The sequence below is a fragment of the Sphaeramia orbicularis genome, chromosome 12 (genome assembly GCF_902148855.1).
Source record: "Sphaeramia orbicularis chromosome 12, fSphaOr1.1, whole genome shotgun sequence".
Lineage (NCBI taxonomy): Eukaryota > Metazoa > Chordata > Actinopteri > Kurtiformes > Apogonidae > Sphaeramia > Sphaeramia orbicularis.
This window is the reverse complement of record NC_043968.1, coordinates 35,450,109-35,468,336: the sequence shown is the minus strand read 5'-3', so window position 1 is coordinate 35,468,336 and position 18,228 is coordinate 35,450,109. Positions and strand designations below refer to the sequence as shown.

Genomic DNA, 18,228 nt, shown 5'->3' with positions numbered 1-18,228 from the left:
CCCCTTTTCTAAGCTTGAATGTTGAGATACAGAATAGAACAGTAGAGTCGTGTACACTATACAGGCCACATCTGACACATTCTGATTGATTATTACAGCTGTCAATCACATATCCAACCCTCCCACCTTTCTGAAAACACCTGTGATTAGACAAATGATGGTGTGACTGGGTAGATTTGTTATAGCGTGAAAAAACAGGCAAAGAGTGAATACAGAAGTCTCATCTCCTCTCAGACCACCTGACTTATAATATGTCTAAAGGTCATTTTGCCCAGTGACATTAAAATCAAGAGCTGCAGCTTTAACCAAAATAGTTCAGTTTTAATTATGTGGACCACAATTACAGATTTACCTCAAAGGCTTTACATTTGTTCTGATTAGGAAACATTCCTTCAGAAATAACCTTTAAACAGGGAAAAATTGATTAACCTCAGGTAGAGCAGTAAATGATTTCCTTCTTATAACACAGACATGCAAGATGTGCTATAAATGTCAATTAATATTTTTTAAAGAGAATCCAAGAGAAGAGGAGCAACATCACGGTGCTAAAAACGGCTCAGTGCCTTCATAAACTATGACATAAAAAGACACAGTATTTGAATAAAATTGAATTCAGAAAATACATATGTACATTACAAAATACCAGTTTATGATCAGTTTAAATATAATCAGTTGTGACTGTAATAACCGTCACTGCTTGGAAACACATTTAATACTCAAAAAGTATCATGTTGTGACTCCTAGACTTATGATGTTATAAAATGTGTTTCGTTTTGCCTCCCGTGTTTCATCCAAATATCCAAATAAACACAAATATAAGGATAATTGCATTCACACTTTTACAGCCTCATTCAAATCTTCCGTCTTTTTAATCTTGAAATATATCTTACATTACAAATATTGATCATATAATAATCAAACACACAGGAGAAGGTGTTTTTATAGATTATTGTGTGCAAATATAGGTTTAAAGTAATATGTTTTTGTAAGATAAACTTACTAAAACCAGTTACACCATCCTTGATGGTTCAACTAACTATGAAAATTTTTTTAATATTCTTTTTATTCAACATTTGACATAGACTGGACGGTCATTTGTATCATTTTCCCCTTGATTTATCTTGTGTTGAGTAGATTTAAAGCACTTATAGTTTCCACCTCAGCACCTAGACAAACAAATACAGAAACAAATACGCCCAAAATAGGGATGGAAAAATTATGAGTTGAAACTATTATAGATTTGCAGAGAGTTTAAGATGGAAATTACTGATGAATCATCTAGAGACATGAAAAGTTCAAGTTTTTAGCTACAATAATTGCAAACCTAACATGTGAGTTTTCTATATAGTTGTATTATCTTAACATAATTGCTAAATATCAAACTAATATTTTCCTCCTAGTGATAAATAACATATTAAATTGGTGTGATAAACTCCGAGCTTCCAAAATAAGGCTTTCAGTGTCCGAGCTGAGCAGCAGATGCAGCACAAACTTCAGCATCTTGTCACACGTTTACAGATTGGAAGACTTCACCACTTTGACAGTTTATCTCCATATTGTGAACTCGTGCCAGTACGATTCAGCAGATTGCCCGGCGCTTTGGCTCAGACATCAGAAAAACTCTGCTCCAGGTTTTCTTGGCGAGCTCGGTGGAGCCTTTTCAGCTGAATCTGACAGCTCTGTTATGGAGCTTCAGGGTCAGGAGACTCTTCACATGTCAGATGTTCAGAGGAAGTTAAATCCTCCACAATGTAAACACATAAGGGTTATGATGCTCCAGGTGTGTAAGCTATGCACTAAGCAAACACTCTGACATAATATTTATTACATACATCATTAAAGTCTATGTTTTCCTTTCTGTCAGATCTGATGATTGAGATGGAGGACCACACTAGCGACCTGAGCGAGGCCCGCATCCCCTTCCTTGACTACAAAACCTACACAGACCGTAACTTCTTCCTGCCCTCCAAAGACAGAGCCAATGACACCATGATCACAGGAAAAATACAAATCCCAGAACCTCGCAGGGCCACAGTGTCTCAGGCCCTCAACCAGTTCTCCAACCTGCTCAACAGCAAAACCTTCCTCATTAATGTGAGTTTGAGGTTTTTCTGGGAGATTTTTTTCCTCTTTGTTTGTCCTGTTTCCTCTCTCCTCTACTTCATCTTCAAGAACACCATGTTTCCATTGTTGTATTTTTCTGCAGACTTAAGTATTGCATCAGAAAAAGTTCATGGAAATAGCACAAATGAAAAACATCCTCACTTTCTACACACACTGAAGTGTTTTTTGTGTTTTTTGAAGAAAATTTGATTTCCGTAAAGGAAGATGGAGTCATCTTTTCTGAATAAGTGTGAAAACTGATACAGGTTGTACCAACAGGTTGTGTGCACTGAAAAGAGGACCAAATCATTCCTGGGTCTCATCCATGGAAAAAAACAAAACAAAACACCATTTTAGATGAAAAGAAGCTGCAGAATCCTCTACGCCTTCTACTGTCTTTCTTACAGCTATGCATAATGTAGCTTATACCTTGCACCTTTTTGGAACATGCAGGAGTTTATTTCAGATCTGCACTGCTATTATATAGAAATACAGCAAATGTCACTGGTTTTAGAGGATCGTCTTCTCTTTTTCACATCACTTCATTTATTGGAAATATTCAAATATTAAAAATAAGCGCGTGTTAATTGCATCCATATGTCTGCCGTCAGCATTGCTACTGACATCCAGCACCTATTGTATGATATTTGCACCCGAGTGCAAAGCCTTCAGGGTGCAAAGGCTTTCTAACATGTATTAACATTGTGGGAGGGCCTGTTTTATCCCAAAGCATGATGGTTTAACCCTAAACCTAAACAAGTGCATGAATAAAAGAAACTATGACTGAAAGCTGAATAACACAAGCCCAAGTCACAGAATCAAAACCCAGTTTTCCATATCAACATCTGGATCCATTCACAGATAATGTCATTGAATTAACAGAGTCTTACATTTGTACATCTATGATATTGAACATGTTTTTGTGTGTATACTTGGTCGTAAAAAGTAGAAAAAGTGCTGTATGACTATTAGCAGACAGGTATGAATAGACACTGTAAAAATAAATTGTAGTGATGAAAATGCTGAAATGCAAACCCATACCAAGGTACAAAACCTGTGAAAAGAGAATATTTTATATACAAATTAAAAAGTCTGACCTGAGACACATCAACCTTGAATTGAAGCATTATCATTTTTACTTTTCCTAGATCAATGTGCAGTCAGGACTTTTTACTGTCCAACATTCATGGTGATAGAAATACCATTTAATTCTCTAGACATCAGTGTTGCCAACAAAATCAAGTGGCTCATTGCACTGACTAAATCCTGTTTGATCATCTCTGTTCATGACCTCCTTATTTTGGTTTGTTCAGAAGATATGAACTAACAGTAAAATATTATTTTAAGTGATATAAAGAATGGTCAAAACAATGAAATAAGGTAAATGAAGTCCTTCAAAAGACATTCAGGAGATAACAATTTAAGGCCCAGTAGCATAAAATTCACAACCAAATATTGCAGTTAAGTTTTATTTTACAACCAAGCAAATGTTCACTAAGAAAAAAAAAAAAACAATTCACTATCTCTCATAATTAAAGTGACAAATGAGGTGACAGTTTGGCAAAAACACAAAAAAGGGAAAGCCTCCCCATAGCAGTATACTGTAGGATGTGGTGGTTTTCTCCAGCCTCTGAAAAGCCCAAACTAAACCCTAAAGAAATAAAGTTGCAAAAAATTGCTGGTTCTATCATTAAACAAAAAAAATATGTACAACAAACCAAAAGGGACCTGATGACCAGACCCCCCTGAGGGAAACAGAGACAGATTGTTACCAGGGTGACAAGCAACAAAACATGTAACAACTCTGAGTCTGATGAAATCTACCAAAAAAAGACAGAAATCAACCTCAGGAAGCCTTCGCTGGACTTACACGTTGAATGTTGGTTATAATTGTACGCTGCTGCCAGTTCCAAGGGGCCATCAAAAAACTTTGCCATCACTTTCCGAGAGCTGTTTTGCTGCCATTTTTTTTTTTTTACACAGTCTCTAATTTTTCTGAATTCTCTTCTCTGCCTCCAGTTCATCCGCACATTGGAGAGTCGTCCTGACTTCAATGCACGGGCTCGGGGTTATTTTGCTTCCCTGCTGACGGTGGCACTGCACGGTAAACTGGAGTATTACACCGACATCATGCGGACACTGCTGCTGGAGCTGATGGACGAACACGTGCAGAGCAAAAACCCCAAACTCATGCTGAGGAGGTGAGAGAAGACAGTCAACAAGACAACTGTACAGTTTTGGACGGAAATGAAAACTAGTGAATGTGTCTGTAACATTTTATCTGTTTTTTTTTTGTGTGTATGTAGGTCAGAGACGGTGGTGGAGAGGATGCTTTGTAATTGGATGTCCATCTGTCTCTATCAGTTCCTCAGGGTAACGAAGCTTCTTTAAATTGTTCTGTTTTTTTCTGTCTTTGATTTCCTTTTCACTTCGATCTGTTTCTCTTTTCGTTTTCCTCTCCTGTTCTTGCGCCTGTCTACCCTCAGTTAAGGGTTTAATGACTGCAAGAAAACTTCTGTTTCTTCTTCAGCCAGTTTACCTGTTAGTTTTTGCTGTTCTTGTGCTAGATTTGGCCCAGTTTGGGCTGTTTTTATGAAGCTGATTCAGACAGCAGCATTTTGACATGTTAAACTTTTTAATTTTACAATAATATACAGTCATTAAAGGTAAATAATATTGGATTAAAAAGCCTTTTTATTCAGTGTTTAGATTGAAATTTTTTGAAACTTTTTAATATCAAAGATGGGGGACAGTGGTGAAATGTGACTAATTAATGTTCTGTCTTTTTGTTTTAGGACACAGCAGGAGAACCATTATATAAGTTGTTCAAGGCCTTAAAGCACCAAGTGGAGAAAGGACCGGTGGATGCCAAGATGAAGAAAGCCAAATATACTCTGAATGATACTGGGCTGTTGGGTGATGATGTGGAGTACTCTGTACTGGTCAGTAAACAGTCACTGTCCACACTGTGCACCGATCAGCTCAGCATTAACACACTGTTTCTTCATCAAAGCTGCTTATTTGGTTCTTTATGTTCTGTTTTTTTATTATTTTCACTCAGTATGATTTAGTGTTTTGTATGCTTTAATTATACAATATATTAAGTCATTTAAGCATTATTAGAGCTCATTACCCAGTGTATAATCAGGAGAGAAATTTACAACTTAGTAAAGAACCGGTAGTTCAATGGTGGATCTGATTTCACTAAGTACACAAAGCAAAGCCTGAAGGCTTAGCAGTTGTACATTAAGCCTTCAGGCTCAGTAAACACTGTGACATCTGCCTATTGCCTTGTTATGTTCATTCTCTCTGTAGCATACATAAATAATGCAGGTTTACAAATCTGGATTTCATCACCCTCGGCAGAGTTTGGTGAAGACTGGATGAAGAAATTGAAATATTACAATATTACAGCTATAAGTAGCAGTAGTAGTAGTTACTAAAGATGCACAGATATGTCAGTTGAAAGTCTGTTTCAGCTGATATTGGTCTCAGTTATCACCATGTAAAATGTTGTTTCTCCATTGGCAGTGGCTGGTGTGTATCTGTTGTGATTGTATTCATTCACAGATCTTTTGATGAACGCCAAAAAGACTTTGAAACTGTAATAAAATATCACTAGCATTAGCTTTCAGTCAAATTGTTATTTTAAATATCAGCATTTATTGACCCACAACTTGGCCATCAGTGCTTCCCTATTAGTGATTTACTTAATTTGTGGATTAAAAATATTTTTGGTTATTTAAAGGCAGAGTATGCAATTCAAATTCAGCAACTAGTGTCTGTACACAGTCCTGACTTCTTTAAAGGAATAAAATGCAAACCACCAATGATCAATAGACCATTTCATCAGTTGATAAATCCACAATCCATGCAGGTGCATCAGTTGCAGGGTTTGGTTTGTAGGTGCGGACTCACTGGAATGGCTTTCTGGGACACTAAAATGGAACAAATCCATCATATATAGTGACTGACTGGTTTGTTTGTTTATGTAGACTTTGCAGGTGCTGGTCCATGGGGAGGGACCAGATGTGACTCCAGTGAAGGTGCTGAACTGTGACACCATCACTCAGGTGGGTTTGTTTTCTTTCTAATGATGAGTTTTGCCAGACCTAAACTTGCAGGCAATTGAAGGTGTACAATATAATAACATTTTAGAAGAACTATGGCAGAATACTGAGACAAATCTGAACGACTGAATCTCGGTGGATAAGAATTTGTAAAAAAATACGAAGATCATCACCAGGCTAAGGTAAACCCACTGAAGAAGCAGCTGAGTGAAATGAGTCAGATATATCGGCAGCAATAACAAATATTATATAATAATGCTTTAGCTCAAAAGCTGTTCTCAAATGTTGTATTTCTCTTGTTTTCTGATCACTGAATTATACTTTTAATTTCAGCATTGTCACATATTTGTAAAGGTATTTCTGTATTCTGCAGGTGAAGGAGAAGATTATCGATCAAGTCTACAGGAATCTGCCATACTCACAGAGGCCGAAGGTGGAGAGTGTTGCCCTGGGTATGACTCACACATCAGTCAAATGAAACATATCTGCAAAAGCCATCTCTAAAAATGGATTGCACACTGTTTCACTTCTTCCATCTACCTAGATGCACCAAAGTCTAATCAGTTTTAGATATTCATTCAGTCAATATGTCTGAGTAAATATCTACACAGTGAACAGCCATCATAAAAACCAATGCATTTGTTATGTTGGTGACAGACACAAGAGTTAAAAGTATCTGCTTTGGTGTTTAGAGAGTAATAAATATGATTCAAAAACTGATGAAAATGTATTTGTCATGTATATTAATATGTCCATGTATACTCTTTTTGCTATGAAGTCATTACAAATCTATCTTACAATTTTTTCTCACTGCCGCTTATTAAACAATGTATAGGATCACAGAATATTGCCCCCTACAGGACTTTAGGGGAACTGTGCAAGCCACTACCAACGGTGAAGTTGCAATGAGTAGTCAAAAAAATGAAGATATGGAAAATAATACATGAGTTATTATGAAAATTCTGTAAATAACTTAGCTTCAGCTTCTTCAGAGTGAAGATAACATAATGATATTGTTATATTTAATTGCTTAGTTTCCCTTTTGAGTCATTAATTTAAGTAATTATATTCGCAGTTGGATGTTTAGTTAACATCAAACAACAAAATCAAGTACAGACTGTTTCTGTGTTCTGGAAACACTGATGCCGCTTTGTTCATTGAAATGTCTAATTGAATTATCTTAATTCTACTGTGGCTTTTTTGTAGTCGTAGCACTAGAGGGCCTCTCTGTTGTCATCCATCATTCCTGTCTGTCTCGGCCGGGTAAACTTTGTGTCCATTAACGTTAGTAAAAATCATCCTGTCCTGGTCCGTCCACAGAGTGGCGTCCTGGATCAACAGGGCAGATCCTGTCCGACCTCGACCTAACCTCCCAGAAGGAAGGACGCTGGAAGAGACTCAACACTCTGGCTCATTACAATGTGAGTTCAGGCTGCTGCAAATCCTTCTTTAATAGCCATGATCTCACTTCAGAAAAGCTGCTAAACCTTATTAAGGCTTTCTATGCAGCAGTGGAGTCATTTCTCTGGTCACATGACTATTAAACAAAATAAAAATCCAGAGGAATGTGATAACATTGTAGGATGAGAGAATGATATGATTTATTTAAAACCATCATATGTATGTGTGTGCGTGTATATGTACACCATGTAAAAATGTAACATTAGCACAATTCAGACTGGATTAGTTTTACATGGGCACGTGGAGTAATACCACTTTACCACAGGATACCGATAATGTTAATGGCCAATTCACACGGGATAAGAAATATCAGTAAAACTACCACAAGTGGGAGGGGTAAATCTATTTAGGCACTGCCATCCCCACCTGTCGTCATGTGTGTATGATGTTACTTTCCAATTAGGCTTGAGTTTCCAAAATAGAGCCTAGATCGGGGCGCAATTTCTGTTTGAACCTGACCCGTACCCGACAGGCACTTCAATGTTTGTCTCCAAACCCGATCAGTTAAATCCAGTTGTTCCCATATTTATGTTATAGTTTGTCATTAAATTTACTTGTTTACACATTTGTGGTACGTGAACAGTACCTTTATTAGATGACTACAAGTGCAACAAATGCTTTGCGTTGCCACAACAGAAACAAAACCTAAGACTTGAGGTGACATGAATTTTCACATGCACTTGTCTGACTACCTACCGGAAAACGGAGTGTTTCAAGATCCTTCATGCTTGAAAATCCGCGAAAAAACATTTGTAAACAGGATATGACGGAATATCTACACACATATTAACTACTGGTCTATTCACAGAGGATTAGCATTACCTAAGGTCATTTTCCCGGACCCTTTTACAGAAGGTAAAAGTCACGGTAATCTTTACTTACATTGTACAGTAATGATTCCTGACATAGCACATTCAGACAGGACTAAAATCTCTGGCAATTATTGCTTTACCCCACGAACCTACGTAAAACTAATCCCATCTGAATAGGGCTTTATTGTTTTTTGGCTTGAAATTTTGAAAGTATTGATTTCCTAATATATTTTAATAGTTTTCTGTTGCAGCTTCTCCATGAGAGCTGAGCTTCATGAGAAAGCTGAAAATTTTTCTAGGTTTCAGATTTGATAGAATAAGTACTGACCTAATTATTCATCCAAATAGTCATCAGATTAATTCGTACTGAAGGTATTTGTTAGTTGCAGCAGTTGTTTCATTGTGATATTATTTTGTATACGTGATCTCGGTCAGTAGAGGACAGAGGAAGGATGGACTGGAGTTCCTGCTGCGCTCTGAATGTTTTTAATCATTCTCCCTCTGCGTTTTGAGCTCAGACCTTTTCTTCTGAAGTGCAGAGAAATGTCGAGCCACATGAGACTCGTCCCCGTGCTGGAGGAAAACTAACAGAAACTGAAACCCTCCTCCGGTCACCTCTCTGACATTTAAAGGAGATCAACCAATTTGTCCCCAGTTGTGTCTGTAAATGATTTGAATGTTTTTTTGGGTTTTTTCTCTTCTAGGTTCGAGATAATGCCACGCTAGTTCTGTCCAGAGTTTTACACACACAGTCGTTTCATCAACACCAAGACAGCTATGAAGAGAGTATGTACACACACAAATACTGTATAGAAAAACTGAAATAGCATTATAGAAGGAAAGCTTTTAAACAACTAGATTGTTTTATTTCACATCAGATTAAATCTTTCTTGCTGTTTGTCATCTCCACAGAAAATGCTCTGCTAGAAGACGACAATACATTCCACCTAGTGAGACCAGCGGATGAAATTGATGAAGTGAAGTCAAAGAGAGGCAGCATGAAGGACAAGGCGATGACCAAAGCCATCACCGAGATCTACCTGACCAGGCTGCTGTCTGTCAAGGTGTGTCACCAAGGTGTTAAACTAATAAGGAACAGGTGGTCATTTTGGCTTTGCACTAAATCTAGCAATCCTCTTTACTGCACAGATGATAGAAGTTTTTATTGTTGAGGTGGTAAAGAAAAGGTCACATGCTCAATAAACACAAGATGTTCCTTTTTTGTGCTGTGTTTTTATAGCTGACATGTCAGAGGACGTGTATGTCTGATAGTAACCTGATATTGAAGTCATTTTAAGGGACTTCAAGCACATTGTTTTGTTACCTGAGCCAAGGTTATGTGATCACTTGCATTTGTCAGTCTGAAAGATGACACCAAACCTACTGCACTGATTTTCATGAAAGATGGTGAAAGACAGAAAGACTTGTTCTGAAATTGACAGTACATGTGGGTTCCCATAACATTTTGAACCAAAGGCAGCTGTTCACTGGCAGGGCTACTACACAATATGGTCAGTAAGACAAATCTGATTCAGTCAATTCACCAAAACATTGAATGTGAGTCCTGGGTTATAGTTGTAATCTGCACCAGTAAATTCAGTGGTAATGTCAGCATGTAGTAGTTATTGAAGACCACAGTTTACCTTAAATATGCAAAGAGGAAACTTGGAAAATATATAAGTTATAGGGAGAGGTGGGTAATCCCAGCGCCAAAGAGTAAAAGTCCTGCCATGTATTTGTTCCAACCATTCACTGAACCAGCCCATTTTGATGAGCACAACTCCTCATCCAGGTAGATGGGATACTTAGTGGAATCACCTGTGTTAAGTGAACAGGTAGAACCAATACAAGGCAGGACTTTTATGCTGCATTCCAGAGTGCTGGGAGGTAGAATATACCTCACTTGGAGTTAACTACATCCCACCTCAAAGTATTCTAGGTGATCCATGTTGAACATAAACAACAACTTGAAAAGCACTCGGAGAGCGCAGACTTCTGCCAAGGCAGATCAGTGGGCCCCTATGCCCCCACCCCCGATCACCACCAAAATTTAATCATTTGTTCCTTGTGCCAGGATCAACATTTCCTGAAATTTTCATCCAAATCCATCCATAACTTTTTGAGATATCTTGCACACAGTCAGACAGACAGACAAACAGACAGACAAACCAACGCTGGCAAAAACATAACCTCCTCAGCGGAGGTAAATATGGAGATCGTAGATCTAAGCTCCTGTTTGCTTTGTTACTGAAGAAGCATTTTGACTGTCAACAGTACAGTGTTCTCATATACGCAAACGAGATGGAAGAAGCAAAACAACAGATGAGCTAATCATACATTGGGAAATTTTTTTTCCATTGTGAACTTGCGCACTGTGTGCTGCTATTGTTATGTTGACATCACGTTGTAGTTTGCGATGAGGTCAGGGTACTTCGATCTGGCCCCACTTTGCAACAAGGACCTCCGGCTTGGGCAGGCATTTCAGTACATTTTACCGAGTTCGACGTCAGAAATTTCCCATCTCCCAGCCCTCTGGAATGCAGCATTACTCTCTGGAGCTGGGATTACCCACCTCTTGTTATAGGAGAGATTGGTTTAAGTCATAAAGCAACTATAAAAGTAGGGGCTTTTGAGAAATGCATGTTTGGCCATGTTTCTGAGTTATAGTCAAGCACTGAATTATTGAGTGAAAGAATGAGACAGACCTGCACAAATGTGGTCACTGCACAATGTACGCTGGTTAGATTGGTGTCCAGATGGATCTCAACTTTTTCTGATGTTGCAGAGACATGACAACAATAGCATAACAATTGAGATCTAGATGGTGGTTTTTGGAGCCAAACACCTGCTGACACACAGCTGATTGGTTGACAGAAGCATGGCGTGTTGCAAAAAGGCCATATTTTTAGAGGATCTTCCTTCTACATCTAATGCATGGGATTGATGGTGTCAGATGCACACATACAGATTAAAACAGAAAAGGTTTATGATAAAATAACTCTAAACTCAGTGATACTTATTGCTGTTTCTCCTTGAGATGTTTCAGAGTGTAAATTATGTAGACTTTTCTCTTGGATATGAATAATTTTTTTACACATTCACTTTACAAAGACCGAACTTCAGAATAAAGCTGGACACCTCATTGTCGATAACGTGATATCTCCAGTGGTAGTCTGCATGGTCTGTCAGCTTTTACCCATCAGTAAAACTCAAGTTGTCCTGGATGTATGAGAATGAATAATTACATTGAAAGACATACCAAACGTCTAAACATTCTCCTATACCAAATAGTATGGGGTAAATAAACCACCACTTCTAAAATACTGTATGTGTGTATGTGTGTTACAGGGCACGCTGCAGCAGTTTGTGGATGATTTCTTCCGTAGTGTGTTGTGTTCAAGCTCCGTTGTTCCTCCGGCTGTGAAATACTTCTTTGACTTCCTGGACGAACAGGCGTTGAGACATGACAACGTTGATGAGGAGACACTACACATCTGGAAGACCAACAGGTAGACGAAACAGACACAGACAAAGTCATACACATTCATGTTGTGATACACACCTCAGCCACGTTGTCACTTAGATTTATATTTGTTTTAGCCATCAATAGAAACAAACATGACAAAAATGTTTATATTAAATATCTGATGTAAACATTGCCTATTTGGCTCCATTTCTTTGGCTGCTTTACTGTTGGACTATCAAAGTAAGACAATATAGTCACACACAACAATAGTAAATGGACTGAACTTATATAGCACATTTTCTACACCTTAATGGTGCCCAAAGCGCTTTACAATTCCTCACATTCACCCATTCATACACCAGTAGGCAGCTGCTGTCATACAAGCAGCATACCTGGCCCTACTGGGAGCAATTTAGGGTTCAGTGTCTTGCCCAAGGACACTTCGACATGCCAGGATCCAAACCGCCAACCCTTTGGTCAAAGGACGACCCGCTCAACCAACTGAACCACAATCCTTAGGGAAATGATGATTCAAACCCAGGACACATTTACCAACTCTCATTTACACATAAAATGCTCAGATGACATATTTGTGTTATCCCTCTTTAAGTTTTTGTAATTTTGTTGTTTGTAAAATTATATTTCTATCATATTTCACACACTGAGCTTGGAGATGTTCAGCTTTATTCTGCGATGGACTCCTCATGTGGTGGCCTTGAATGACAATGAATTTCAGCTTGGCTTTAACGTGGATGAAACACATCCATCAAAGACTCAAAGACCGAGTAGATGTCTTTGAGTCACTTACTGTCTGAGTTCATTTTACAAACATGAGAAACATAAAATACTGAAACATAAAAAAAAAAACCACACTGACACTGCAGAATGGCAGTATGACAGATCACATGTTTTGGCACAAATGACAACATAAGATGTAAAATGTTTTCATGTATCTTGTATAATTGAATTACAAACATGAAAGCATCTCTAGGTGGTTAAAACATGCTTTGGCTAAAACACTGAGGTTGAAGTTACAGGGTCTAGATGTAAAACATCCTCCTTACAGCGTTGCATAGATCATACTGTCAGTAAACGACTCAGACTTGATATGTGACTCTTAACTGATTCAACGTCTGCCAGCTTTTCTTCAAAGCTTCTCTGAATCTCAGCTAGAGATACGACCTGCAAAGAAAACCTGCTAAGAGAAATAATTAAGCTGCTTCTCCAGCTGTGTGTGTGTTTTACCTCATCAGCTAAACTAGGGTGTAATTTCGTTCTCCTTGCTGCTAAACCATGCGGTCGAGCACATTGAAAGGCTGATTTAATTGACAGGCTGTTATCAGGATGGATAAATGATGACAAAGAAGAAGAAGGAGAGGAAATGGAGACAGAAAGGGATCGCTTGCATTGTTATTTTTTTCTACTTTTTTTCCCCCTAAAAACTTCTCTGCTTTCAAACTGGCCTTGAGCTCAGCCTGTCAATCACATACACACACATACACACACAAACAAGCCGGACAATGAAATATTCATCAGCTGTGGTGAATTATTGACGAGGGTTATGGTCTGTGGAGGCAGCAGGGAGGAAGAGACAGCGTGAGGAGATGAAAGGATGCAGGCAAGAGCGAAGGGAAGGGAAACGGTGTGTCAGCAAGTCCTTAAAAAGTCTGAAAAGGTCTGGAATTAAGAAAATTCAAAGCCCCAAGGACATATTTTTTATTAGTTTTATTTAAAGTTTCTTCTCCATCAAGTGAGTCCTGACTTAAATGTCATGTGCTGAAAAGGAAAAAAAGCCATATGTTTTTTTACTAACTTTGACCTAAACTTTCTGAATTGGAAAGTGACTAAAATCACTGTGGTTGGTCTCTGTGTCCTTAGCTTACCGCTGAGGTTTTGGGTGAACATCCTGAGGAATCCACACTTCATCGTTGATGTCCATGTTACGGAGGTGGTGGACGCCTCGCTGCACGTCATCGCTCAGACTTTTATGGACGCCTGCACCAAGACGGAGCACAAACTCAGCAGAGTAAGATGATTATGTATTAGGGATCCTCCAAGCTACTCAGCTCCTCAGAAAAATGTTTATTCTTGGTGTTTAGGAGAGTGATTACTAATTACTTCAATGAAATTGGTGTGAAGATGTCTTGAAGTGCCCCTGGTGGCCACTAGATGATGCTTCTGTTGATTTCTGTTAAAAACATGAAGACAATCATGATTTTCCAGGGTTTCTTTTGGTCATTTATTAAAATATTGTTCTTTTACTTACATCTTTGAACTAATAGAAGGTTTTTACATCTACACTGTCAGTAACAGTAACTGACAGGTGTGACTTTCAGTTACAGAATAAACAGTAAATGAGTTAGTTTGATGATTCGAGTGCCCCTCATATGCAGTTAACATTTGTAGTCTTTATATGATTATATGATACTAGCGCGTTGACCTGTAGGGAACCACAGGTCATATTAATACCAATATTTAGGGACTGAAGCTAGTAAATGCGTTGTCCATCCATCCATCCATTATCCACTGCTTGTCCAGGGCCGGGTCGTGGGGGCAACAGTCTAAGCAGGGATGCCCAGACTTCCCTCACCCCAGACACCTCCTCCAGCTGTGTTGTTCCTGTTTTTAACTTAATTTCCCATCATGCAGTGTGGTTCTGTACTTCCCGATAACCGAGCAACATGATTGTAAGGCTATTGTATTCCAAAATGACTAATATCTCCCAAAATATTGGTCCTATCAACTTGCTGAGATATTTAATGTGGCGCTGGGACTATTCTTCAACTGTTGGACCAAATTGTCCAGATAAAAATGTCTCAATTTCTCAGAACTGTGCAGATATATATACACACCCACAGACAGACACACACAGAGATGCTCTGAGACCCTCCAGTGTTATGATATAGACTGACATTACACTAATCAAACAAAACTTTTTCTAAACATTTAGCTTAAGTTCTGTCATAGTGCATCAAATAACATTTAGAAGTCATGTATGAAGTAAATGGTTGGTGCTTGTATAGCACTCTTCCACAACTTCATGGTGCCCAAAGCGCTTTACAAAGCCTCACATTCACCCATTCACACACACACTCGTGCCAGTGGGCGGCTGCCACCATGCAGGGCACTGCCAGGCCCTACTAGGAGCAATTTAGGGTTCAGTGTCTTGCCCAAGGACACTTTGACATGTGGACAGGATGTGAACCACTGACCCTTCACTGGATGACCCGCTCTACCAACTGAGCCACAGCTGCCCTTAGGAGGTGCACGGTGGATAGTTTGTCTAGATGAATTCATAAATGAGAATTAAGCTCAGCCCTCTCAGTTCATTTTTAATTTCTAAGCCGTTTATAAACCTGCAGCCAAATAGAACAACAGTAATGGACACACACAGGAGCCAGTGGTGGACAGACAGCAGTCACTGGTGGCAGCCTGTCATTGTATCAAACCATATCTGTCCAAACCTGTATCAGATGAGGCAGGTCAGATGATAAAGGGATGGAGAGTGGTTCTACCTGATCTTTTGAGTGGAAATCACTCTGAATGGGACCAGGGCCAGATTGATCTGCCAGACAAATGAACATTTGCTCTCACTCAGGCAGATGCATCTGGTTCCAAGGTTAGCACTGGCCCCACATTAACATTTCAATGAATTGGAAATGTTCTTGCCAAAGCTCAAAGTGTATTTAGCCTGAGGTCTACCACAGTAAAACTTACCTAACTTTGCCAGTAGAAACCATATGTACTGAATTGTCTTGTGCTGTTATCTTACATAGCTTTTGTCAGTGGAATTGTTGTGCGCTTGATTAATCTGGGCTGTGGTGATTTTTGGACTGATGCAGTTTGTAGCAAACTGCAGACTTTTAATTGAACTGTCACCAAACTAATGCAAACTAGTTTACCTTTCCAGAAGCAAATGTGTGAAAACATACTTGAGCCACTGGGAGATGCAAAAAAATCCTCTCTTTTCTCCACTTTTGGACAGAAAATTAGAAATTTGCACACCATTGCCATCATACGGCAGAATATGTGACTGACAGTCGGTTTATTCAACAGAATCTGTGCAAATTAAACATCTCTGTGCTCCCTCCAGTCCTCAAAAATCACTCATTTATGTCTCACTGTTGCCAAAAACATCAACTGCCACTATAATTGGTTGGTTTGGGAGCCTTTTTAGTGACACACTATGGGAGTAGATCATGTTTGAATACAGCCCTACCTGTGTGTTTCTAGGACACACAAAAGTCACAATAGCAGATGAAGAGGCACGCTGATGGAAACTGGCTGCAGCAGAAGTTAATTACAACACTTAATCACAGAATAAAGCTGGACTGTTTAAACATCACAGACTCATGATAATTAACTGCAGAGGAGCAGAGAGAGGATTGTCTCTGTAAAACATCTTCTATCCACATAAAACAAAGTTATGCTTTTTAGTAATAGACAGAAATTTTTTTTTTTAAAGTACAAAGACCTTTATCCTGTTTCTTTTTCCGGACTGTAGGAGTCTCCAAGCAACAAGCTGCTCTATGCAAAAGAGATTTCTACGTACAAGAAGATGGTGGACGAGTGAGTTTGTGACACTAAATATAGAGTAGAAGTACATACAGATTCATCAGTCAGATTTTCACTTAAATTATTCAAAGCAAATTCAGTAAAACAGGACATAATGAGTTAAAATTTTTGTTTTCTGAAGGTTAATTATGTGAGAAATGTGCAACATATATGAAAGTCTTAACATAATGAAACTCAAATTTCAGATTATTATCATTATTATTATTATTATTATTATTATTATTATTATTATTGTATGACTTTGTGTGTGTTTCCTCAGTTATTACAAAGGCATCCGACAGATGGTTCCAGTCAGTGACCAGGACATGAACACACACCTCGCTGAAGTGTCCAGGGTATGAACCACTGTGTGTATGGACAAGTCTCATGTCACATATCATTTAAGTTTTAATCTTAACCAATGATGCTTTGAGCATCTATTGAAGATAACCCTGTTAAATGTCACAAAATAGAAAAAAAAGTGTTTTAATTTACACCCACTACTTTTGAATGCGTGAAGAATTACCACAATTTTCCAACTTAAAGATGTAAATTTTATATGTTTCTGTTCCTCTTGCTTGAAATGATGAGAATTGATGAAAGGAACATTTCATAATTGGAATACTGAAACTTTAATAATAATGTGCAGATACAATAATATGTTCGTGTTGAACTGAGTTTGCACATAAACTACTTCTTTCTTGCAGCAACACACAGACAAGCTGAATACCCAGGTGGCCTTACATCAGCTCTACCAGTATGCCAGCAAGTACTACGATGTGGTGAGAAACTACTTCATTCATTCACTCATAGCAAACAAGTAACGTTTACATCTGTGCAACAAGAAGACAAATTTCTGCTTCGTGTTATCGATCCAATCCCTTCAGACACAACAAAAAAACTGCTGAACAGATAACTTTTTTGGTGGTTTGGTGGGTCAACATAATGACTACATCTACAGCATTTACAAAGATGGTCCACATTCATCATTATTTGCTAGTTTATTCTTAGCTTACATGTTAATAGACATTAGTTAACATTTCTCATTATAAAGTATTTATTAATGGCTTGTTCTGTATGATCATATTCTACATATGTTTTGCTCAGTATGGGTCTTATAAGATGGTAATAACAGAGGATCATGATGTAAAGCACCTTCATTATAGTCAATAATCAGTAATTATGAGGTTATTGAAGTAAAACTCTCGGTTAATAGTTCTGTAATGTGGTTGTACAGAATGATTCACTGATGGTATGCTGGTAGTATGCAAATAGGCAACTAGTTAATTAGGAATATATGTGCCTTAATAGAAAGGGGTGCCAAAACAGTTTTCCATCTCTTATTAACTTTTACAAATGTAACATATTTTTGTTGATGTATGAGGTAGTTGCTGACTACTTATGAGGCAGTTGTTTTATTTGTAATGCATATTTCATACAGAAGCATTTTAGGTGCTTTATATAGTACAGTAAAACCATTGAAAAGAAGACAATAAAACAATTATATTTACCATAGCTTATTAGAAAGACTCTTGAAAGTTAACGTAAGCACAAATCTATTGAAAAATGAGTATTGGGCTTTGTACGATTTGTGCTAAATTCTAGTCTTTAATCAGTAAATTATTGTAAAATGACAACTTTGAGTGTCACATTAATGACTTGGTCTGTGACACTGGTCATTTATGCTGGTTTGTTTCACCTGCATATAACCATACTGATGACCACAAGATGGCAGCAAAGGAATCAATTACACTTTCAATTA

The 18,228-nt window shown here is 38.1% G+C and overlaps 1 protein-coding gene and 1 long non-coding RNA gene across 2 annotated transcripts in view; one reads left to right on the top strand and one right to left on the bottom strand.

Annotated features, from left to right (window-relative positions):
• Window positions 1–18,228, top strand: part of plxnb2a.1 (plexin b2a, tandem duplicate 1) — a 245,321-nt gene that overhangs the window by 222,790 nt on the left and 4,303 nt on the right. Inside the window, exons 29-42 of the mRNA XM_030149192.1 lie at window positions 1,865–2,094; window positions 4,123–4,304; window positions 4,410–4,476; window positions 4,899–5,045; window positions 6,099–6,176; window positions 6,547–6,625; window positions 7,494–7,594; window positions 9,151–9,232; window positions 9,359–9,510; window positions 11,795–11,955; window positions 13,791–13,938; window positions 16,417–16,481; window positions 16,747–16,822; window positions 17,174–17,248. Of these exons, the coding sequence (XP_030005052.1) occupies window positions 1,865–2,094; window positions 4,123–4,304; window positions 4,410–4,476; window positions 4,899–5,045; window positions 6,099–6,176; window positions 6,547–6,625; window positions 7,494–7,594; window positions 9,151–9,232; window positions 9,359–9,510; window positions 11,795–11,955; window positions 13,791–13,938; window positions 16,417–16,481; window positions 16,747–16,822; window positions 17,174–17,248 (1,643 nt within the window). The remainder of the gene's footprint in view (window positions 1–1,864; window positions 2,095–4,122; window positions 4,305–4,409; window positions 4,477–4,898; window positions 5,046–6,098; window positions 6,177–6,546; window positions 6,626–7,493; window positions 7,595–9,150; window positions 9,233–9,358; window positions 9,511–11,794; window positions 11,956–13,790; window positions 13,939–16,416; window positions 16,482–16,746; window positions 16,823–17,173; window positions 17,249–18,228) is intronic.
• Window positions 171–18,031, bottom strand: LOC115429599 (uncharacterized). Its single transcript, XR_003936810.1, has 3 exons — window positions 18,019–18,031; window positions 14,657–14,659; window positions 171–239 (listed from the first exon to the last, which is right to left on the bottom strand). It is a non-coding gene; the product is annotated as an uncharacterized LOC115429599 (long non-coding RNA).